General features: G+C 30.2%; 2 protein-coding genes across 2 annotated transcripts in view; both read right to left on the bottom strand.

Annotated features, from left to right (window-relative positions):
* LOC101506198 (vacuolar protein sorting-associated protein 22 homolog 1) overlaps positions 1-1,768 on the bottom strand; it is a 3,376-nt gene extending 1,608 nt beyond the window's left edge. Inside the window, exons 1-2 of the mRNA XM_004499991.4 lie at positions 1,433-1,768; positions 348-483 (exon numbers count right to left, since the gene is read on the bottom strand). Of these exons, the coding sequence (XP_004500048.1) occupies positions 348-483; positions 1,433-1,594 (298 nt within the window). The 5' untranslated portion in view covers positions 1,595-1,768. The remainder of the gene's footprint in view (positions 1-347; positions 484-1,432) is intronic.
* A 1,219-nt stretch (positions 1,769-2,987) lies between these two features.
* LOC101505884 (probable folate-biopterin transporter 4) lies at positions 2,988-7,700 on the bottom strand. The gene is made up of 7 exons (XM_004499990.4): positions 7,429-7,700; positions 6,945-7,072; positions 6,158-6,379; positions 5,145-5,609; positions 4,276-4,473; positions 4,044-4,181; positions 2,988-3,415 (listed from the first exon to the last, which is right to left on the bottom strand). Exons 1-7 carry the CDS (start codon positions 7,507-7,509, stop codon positions 3,154-3,156), a joined length of 1,494 nt encoding a protein of 497 aa, XP_004500047.1. The 5' UTR covers positions 7,510-7,700; the 3' UTR covers positions 2,988-3,153.
* Positions 7,701-9,332: the final 1,632 nt, after the last annotated feature.

Genomic DNA, 9,332 nt, shown 5'->3' with positions numbered 1-9,332 from the left:
GAAAGAGTGAAGTTAAACAGCTCGGATTTAATTAATAAAAAATCAATTCAGGATTGATCTATAAATTAAAAAAATCAAGTGTTTAACAATTGTAACTTGTAAGTATTGAATTATAATATTTAAAAAGCCACGTTTCTGTTGTTCAAATTTTGAACAAGACTATTATGAATATTGAATAGTTCAGACACTAAATTTTTTGGCATTCTTTGTCTTACCCTATATTTTATTCTCAATTATTCCATGTTAGTTATCATCATAGTGTATAAAATATGTACATAAGTTATTCATACATGCATAAGAAAATCATTTGTTGGGAAAGTAAACAAGTTTAAAAAGATATTACCAACCAAGTTCATAATAGAAGTCACCAATCCCCAATAGCTCTGCCCAAAAACCCTTGTTTGAAGCCAAGGGATCTACTCCAACTTTCGCACACATCTCATGAAACTGTGATCTGAATGCAGGGTTCTTGCGGATGTCATTCTGAACCAGTGATATCAATCATTAGCATTATTTAATCTAATCATTAATTGCAACAAAAACTAAATGTGGGATTGTTATAAAAGGTTAAAAATAGAGAACAAAGTGAGTGGTCAATCAATCATGCCTCTAAAGTTTCAAAGCCTTCAAATTATTCAAGCACACCCCTGAATAGAACACTATTGCCATGGAAAAGCTGGTAATAACCTCCAAATTTTTAAAGCAACACCATAAATCAGCTACCAGCATCATTCATAGAAAAAGTACATCAAAATCATCCCACTCTCGTGTAATGATTATAACCACATTGTTAGTCGTATTATTGATCGCAGATGGCGGACCATGCCCTTTTAAACCGCCATATCTACCATAAAACTACATGGTACCACCAAACTTCAAAAATTAGTTATGGTAGTTGTAAAAAAATCCACCACCGAAATCAAACATATGGCCAATATTTGACAGCGCTGATAGAACAAGCAATATTTACAGCCACGGCTTCTGCAAGTCTGCAACTAACCTCACAATTAAAGCCCAACCACATTTGCATTTTGCAAGGACCTCAAAACCAAACCCATATCCAAAGCTACAAACTTTCATTAACCCAGGAGCCAAAAATCATCAAACACAACTACTTTGGCATTCAAAACAGAAACTATTGAAAACACAGTTTAACTTTTCCCTATGAATCACTGACACATGAACACAACATTGAGGCTAGCAAGTAAAAATTGGTAATAATTTTAGAAAATGAAAGCAATCAAATACAACTATATGCATAGGTGACATGTCGGTATTATACATCAGACACACCTTGCACTACTACACATCCAACTCCCCAAAATAAAAAATAAATTCTTATGTAACACAACAAACTTGATTAGAATCCCACTACAAAAAAAAAAAATGAATGAATCACAAAATAGAGGGAGGGTTGAATTAAAAGAACAACCTTGTGTTTCCGAGCAAAATCTTCAAGCTGAGAACGAAAAGTGGAAAGCTGTTCTTTCATCATATCGGTTCTGATCTTTGCTACATTCTCACCCAATAACCTATATTGATCCCTTGCAGCAGCAGCTGTTTGTAACCCTCCAATTCCTGGTCTCCTTCTCATTTTTCCTTCAACAAACCCTTATTCCAATTCTAGGTTTTTCAAATTGGGTAGTTGTTGAGAGAAGTTTAAAATTAAAATAAAAAGGAAAAAACAACTTGGATATTAAACAAAAGGTAATTGAAAAACTATAGTATTGTGTCGAAGTAATTTGGTTTGATACAAAAATGGATATTTGAAATTTAAGCGTGTCATAGGAGTTATGAGAACGATAGAGTCGAGCGAATTAAAAAAAAAAACATTTTTATCAGAGCCTGGGTTCGATCCAGGGACCTGTGGGTTATGGGCCCACCACGCTTCCGCTGCGCCACTCTAATTTGTTGAAATTATTGTTCATTTAGTTATATATATTCAATTCATGTTTCCTTTGATGAAATTCACTGCATTTGGCCTTTCATGCACTGATACCTACAACTATACTTGTTTTTGAGGTACACCACATAGTGTGGAATTGGCATATGCAAGTAGAATATAGATTTAGGGAAGAGGAAGAAAGGACATCACATCACTTGCCTTATTTTAGATAAAAAAATTTATAAGTTTAGTCTTTGTAAAAAAATTCTGCTACATTTATACAAATTGACCCCTATCATTTTTAAATGCTGTGGCATCCAAGTGAAAACTAACTATTTTTCTTTTTAATTATTTGGTTTTAATTTGGTTAATTAATTATAAAACTATATCAATATTTATTTAACTAATATTTAAATCATGATTGACTTGGTTGTCATGTGGCGGCTATATCATTTTAAAGTCAATGTTGACTTGGATTTCCAGCTGGAAATGTAAAATAAGTAGGGGATCAAACTCAGAAGATATTTATTGCAGAGACTAAACTTAAACTTATGTTTGTAAATACCAAAAATATATTTAACTCTAATTAATCCTAAAAGTAAAAAATGAATCTATAAAAGGAAGGTAAAAAATACATTTACAATTTTGTTTGATTAAATACACCTGGATGTGCAAAAGCATTTAAATATATACTTATTAAGTCTATAAAAAAATACTTATTAGCTTCACAGAAAAATAAATATTTATTAGCCAAACTAAACTTAATTAATAGTTAAAATTAACCAAGTTAAAAACAACCCTCTTAAAGTAATGAAGATGAACTAAGTAGTTGAACTAAGGTGATTAATGAATTTCAGTTAATGTCGAATTGATCAAGAGTACGGAGTTCAATCTCTGATTGAAACAATCTTTTAATCAAATTGTATTTACCTCATGACCGAAATTCGAAATCCAAAATACCTTAACCCCTTTCCCTGAAAACCGGAATGTTAAAAACCAAGAAATAAAACTAGTCAAAGATGTCTTCGACAACCTATTTTATTCTTGTACACTAGACTTGCCTACCAAAAATGTTGCACGAAAGTATATACAAACAGTATAATCAGTGTCATTATCAAAGAAAATTTGTATAAATCAATTCATGTGGTCCTCACTTCCTCTAACATTTTCCTGTTTACAAGTGGAAAATATCAACTATAAAAAGATCTAGGAAAAACTAATTGAAGTATATCTAGCCAATTTCAGTGATAGTCATCATAACTAACCGTCTATGTTGATGAACCTGTTGCTTCTTTTGGTATCAGAAAAAGAAAAGCAATTGGAATGAAATTACAACAAGCATGAATAACAATGCCCAATAGAAGATTGTCAAAAGATCCTGAATCTATGTTCAATACAGAAGCCAATCCAGCACCTACAAAAGACGCCAATGTTGATCCTAAATTGTTTATTGACATGAATAGAGCAAATAATGTCCCTTCAATTCCTGGAGGACATAGTTGTCCAGATAAAATCAGGAATGGCATAAACCTGCAGTTTTTGCCACAGGAGAATAATCAGAAAATGAATTGAAACTAAGGATAGAAGACAAAAAATGGTTTAGTCCTTGAAAATTATAAACATTTTCCATTTGGCTCTCGTTGTTTTGATTTTAGTCCGTGTAATATTTGGTTTATTTGGTTTATGCTGAATTAGTTTTTGTAGTATATGGATTATATTGATTTTAGTCCTTAAAATACATCAACTTTATTTTATAGGGATTAATTCAACGTGAAAAAAGAAATTGAATGGAGTAATCAAAACAACAAAGACCAAAAGCAAAAAAAGCCCTATTTTTCTAGGATGAAAAACGGCATAAAACTTTGCCAGGACTAAAAGTGAAAAAAACTGTATATTACAGGTGTTCAAAGATTATTTAAGCCTATAAGGAATGAAGAAGGTTAAATATGTAATATTTGGAAATGAAGAGATCGTCATTTGCATGTCAACCATACCATATATTTTTAAATGAAGATAGAGCAGAAATTTGATTAAAATAACAGGTTTTTAATGCTTATTTTCATGTTGTTGGTAATATTTTTCACCTACACTCTACCATGCAACCTTAAGAAAAAACAAGAACAAAAAAGACTAATAAAAATGAGAAGCAATGACAAACTTGAATTGATTGATTCCATCAGAAAGAGCTGAGCCAAGTAGCGCTGTAACCCTGTCAGAAACTCCAAAGGCAATACTTTTCCTAGACACAACAGCAATCTGCATAAGATTCAAGAAAGCCAATCCAATATGGGCAAACCTGTAATCAGAATGAGAAAATGTCAGTAAAATGAAATATACACAAGTTAACCATAAATTAATGAAAAAAAAATCGCTAGCCGCTTAATGCTTACATGAGAATTCTTCTTAGCGTCATATGCTTTAGGTGACGGTTATAAATGAAGGTTCCCAGCATAAGTCCTAGCCACCCGGTAACACGTGCTGTGCCCAAGAAAGATGCTTCCAGCTTTAGAACCTCGGTTTGGTAGTAGAATATGACTGTTGAAAGATCGGGAACAGTGACATGGGCAAGGAAAAACCAAGTCATAGGTCTGCACTCCCCAACAAAAATAAAACAAACATTATTACTAACTATTTTGTAGCATATGCATAAAATGAATTAGTTTCACTAACAGTGAGGCAATAAATACAAACAAACACACACAGACCAATCAGGAGTAGGAAAAGAAAGGTTAAACTTCTCATATGATATGGTAAGTTTCTGAAACATTACTTTTTATTAGTTGAACCATTGTTGTATATAATGATATTGAAGATAACATTTACTTGTATAAGCTAACTTATGTGATATCAATTCTTTTTGCATGTCAAAATAATTGGTTTCTTTCAAATGTTTAACGGTCATAATGTGAAGGAGGATGGAGATTATCTTTTTTGGGAAACCAAGGTATCCCCCGTGTGGCTGCAGAGATTAATCCCCCGAGTTAACTGAGATTCATTTAAGGGGTTTACCTCTCTCAATATACATTTTTTTATACGCGCCGACCATGGAGGATGTGCTTAGTAGCGAAAAGACCAGTTTTGAGAAACAAATACACGACTTCAGAAATCGAGATGTAAATTTACTTTAAACTAACGATAGATGAAACTCTTATATAGGAAATGTGCTCTTGAAAAGGAATTATCCATAATCTTAAAAAGTAATGTAAACAGCCAAAATATAAAATATCTACAAAGTAACAAATCTTCAAAGACTGGTTACCTCAAAATCATTGGTTGTTTAAACGCACGACACAAATCATAAACCGCTTTTTTCAAGGAATGGAACAACTTTGTTGCAAAGGAGTCTCCTTTCTCAACAATCTTCGATTTGCTGGTATTTACTGATCTACTTTTTGTGTTCTTTTTTCCCTTCTTTCTTTTTCTTGTACTGCTGTGGGACTTTTTAGTTAAAGTACTATCTTCATCTAGGGTATTATAACTATTACTACCATTTGTATGTAAATCCTTTGCAATAGAATCCTCCACTAAAACTTCGCTATTTACAGAGTTGTCCTTCACGAAACAGCATGATAATAACTGTATGCATGGTAGAACGGAAAATAGAAGAAAAATAGCGTCTATCTGTAAACTTGATAATGCAAATCCACCAAACAAACTCCCGCATATTCCTCCCACAGCCATTGAAGACCAAGATAATGACTGAAGATCTCCTCCAAAACAGGCCCTGAACAACAAAAGCAAGTACTTAATCACAGCATAAAAAGAGAATTCTGCAAAGATTGCCTGAAATGCATGCATGCTCCACATTATATGTTACTAGCGCACAGACGGGAACTGTCCACTTTTCTCATTAAAATAATAGAAGTTACAAAATAGCCAGTTATTTGATCGGTAAATAAGAATAAAATAGTTTATATGAAGAGTAAAACTGGAAGAAAAAGTTACACCAAAAATTGGTATCCTTTTATATATAGGTCAATAAAGAAGGATCAAATTGTAAATAAAATAGTTTTATGAAGGGTAAAATTGGAAGAAAAAAGTCACACCAACACAATATTCCCTTTATATATAGATTATATACACACAGATACAAGATAGAGAAATTGGCTTCAATGCCAAGAAAGATATCCATCAGAAAAGATTGAAAAATGTTTCCAACATATGATCCCACATTTTGGCATTATTTATTTACAATATCTACATGCAGGGATACTATTCGATGCAACAGTTTGTACATGACAATGAAATAAGGAATTTAAGATGCAAACATACTTGTCATCTCTTACAGCCTCAGCTATCATTGCATCAACAACAACATCTGCCATGGCTGTTCCTAAGTTTTGCACAGTCAAGAATACCATCAAGTGCCATGTTGAATTCCTCAAGCTTGAACTTAAACCTAAAATAAACCATGGTACAAGGGATAACACAGTAGCGATAACCAAGTACGGAATCCGTTTTCTTCCTTTAATTGGGATACAATCCGAAATTATTCTGTACACCATTTACCAAACCAGATTGCAAGGAAGCAGTATGAGATTCAATTAGAAAACAAAAAGATACAATCATAACATAAGCGCAAGAACTACACAAACTAACTACAGCTTGATATAGTCCACACAGTTTAGTCGGTTCGAGAGATGTTGAAAAGCATTGGCGAAATTTGTGTTTGTTCACCTACTTACCGTGTTGAATAAAAAAGTCATTTATTCATTCAGAGTTACCTTAAGATCTTGCCTTCTCATATGCATTTTTTGTTCTTTTCTTTATCAAATATGATAGGAGTATGTATATCATTTTAATTCTATATATATTATTTAATATTTAATTTAAACTCAGATTTTTCCTTGTCCTTTCCCTTTCTTACTATTCAGAATAGAAAAACTCTCATCATTTTCTATGTCACATGATCTTGGTAGGTGCAAAGAAAGCTAACAATAGATGATAGAATCATCATCATTCTGGTTTTCTAATAACTGATTGATAGTCTTAACAATCTTTATACTGAATTGCGTACCAATTGAATCCAATACATGGGAAGAAATTCAATGATCCATACCCATATAACGGTTTAATGCTCCATGGAAAAAATGCAACTGAAAACACAAATTGGGAAGCTGAGGGTGACAAATGAAGATTATCTTTAAGCTGATAGGAAATTGCTGTCCAGACAAAAGACCTAAAACCCTGCAACAATAGAGTTATTAATTAATCAATTAGTTAATTAATTAATTAATGAAATAGAAGAATAAAACAAAAATGCAAGAGACAAAGCAACTATGATCATAAAATGTAGTCACTAAAGTAATCTAAAGAGAAGTTGATCAACACATAGAACCATTTATTCAGTAAAAACTAAAGAATAACACAACAACAAAAAATTCACTCAGGGAAATTTATATTTATAGATAATAAATAAAATGGGACTAAACACCCAATTGAAATTACCAGATCTCAAAGAAAAGCAAAAACCCATTAAAAATTTCACGGAAATATTTAATATTTATGATAAAATTGAACAAAATTTATGAAGAGAGTGAAACCTGGGTGAAGTAAATCAAACAAATTAGCCAAAGAAACGAAAACCCAAATGCAGCATTCAACTTCTTTGTCCATTCGATCATTGTCGATATGAAAATTCACTTTTTTGAAACCCTTTATCTTTATCTTTCTATCTCTCTCTGTTGTTAGTGTGAACTATGAAGATGATGATTTCATTATTGTTGTTGTTTTTGATTTGAAGAAGGAACAGCCACAACAGTTTCAGCTTTCCCTCCCAACGGTTTCGACAATACGGAAGTTATTCTTTTTTTACGGTTTTAACCCTCTGATTTTCGGTCTCTTAAGTTCACTGAATGGAGGTTATTTCCGTCATTTAGTTGTGCGTCTGACACGTCCATGAGTCGAACCAGAATTTGCCACGTTGGATAATTACGTGCTTTGTTAGATTACGTGATTTTTGAATTTATTAAAAAACCATGACTTTGACGCTTGATTAATTTTTAATAATCCATTCATCTTTCCACGGCCTCTATTATATAAGTTGAGATTTTTAAAGTTAATTATGATAAAATTTATTATTTTTTTATTGAAATAAAACATATATATATATTAATAAAAATAATTATTTTATTAAACTATTTATTTTAATTATTGATAATTTTTTCATTATTATCAACGTAAAATACAATAATATTTTATAAATTTTGTGCATAATAATTATTGAATTGTAATATAAAAAAAATAATTAAAATTATATTAAAAATTAATAATGATATTTATTTTGAGATAATTCTTTTTTTGAAATGATATTTATTGTAAAATGAAGGGAGTAATATACTCATTTTAACAACAATTTTTTATTATTATTTATATATATATACTTTTACAATTTAGTAAAGTATGACAATTTTTTTAACTCCATTATTATTTTTTTTCTTATTAACCATTATTGATATGCTTTTTCTATTTCTTTTTCTTTTTTGGTCTATTTTATTCTTTTTCATTTTTAATTTAATATTAATATGAAAGATTCTTTTTTGACGAAAATTAATATGAGAGATAATAACTAGTATATACAAATATAATTTTCTTTATATAAAAAGAAACATATTAATTATGCTTCTTAATTCGTGTATCAAAAATCTTGAATAACTTATTAGATATGTATTTGAGCGGTGCACAAGTAAGTTTCATTGGAGGTTCATACTCTATATATAATTTAAGTATACAAATATGAAACATGTTAATTGATATTGCAATAATATTTATCTGATGTTTCAAGATGATTACATATATATGATATGATTGGATCTTTACCTGATTTTAAAGGATACAATGTTATGTAAACTTATTTCTAATATATATCATTGAAGTCAAACTACACTTATTTAATGTTTAGGTTAAGGCAAAATATTTTTAAAAGTCCATTTAATCAACAGGCGCGGCATTAAGTCATTCAAAAAATATTTTAGGTTTAATAGCACAATTATGTAAATAAATAGTGTTTTTATATTCTTATTATTACTATAGTAGATAGAAGATGAAAATCATATGCTTATTAACTTTAATAATAAATTACTTAAATACTTAAATCTATAAGCTTATTTAGAGATATATAGATAAATCAAGACCAATTTATATGTCTGATAACAAAATAGACTATCATAATAGTGATATTTTCTAAAAGGTTACGTCTTTTCTTAAAAAAAATTATACAATATATAAATAAATAAATTAACAATAAACTTTTTAGTAAAGTTCAATTTTATCACCACGAAGAAACTTAAATTAAACTTATTAAGATACTTGCGTATCTCCTACCAACTAGATTATAACACTCATGACAGAATTTAATCTCATAATTTTGTGAAATATGAATCAAAATGCATATGTAGTTTTCTGCTTTTTTTGTTTTTTTTAATCTATACTATATATATTATTCATC

This window comes from Cicer arietinum, chromosome 5 (assembly GCF_000331145.2).
Source record: "Cicer arietinum cultivar CDC Frontier isolate Library 1 chromosome 5, Cicar.CDCFrontier_v2.0, whole genome shotgun sequence".
Taxonomy (NCBI): Eukaryota; Viridiplantae; Streptophyta; class Magnoliopsida; order Fabales; family Fabaceae; genus Cicer; species Cicer arietinum.
Note: the sequence above shows the minus strand (reverse complement) of the source record. Positions and strands in the feature narration are given on the sequence as shown.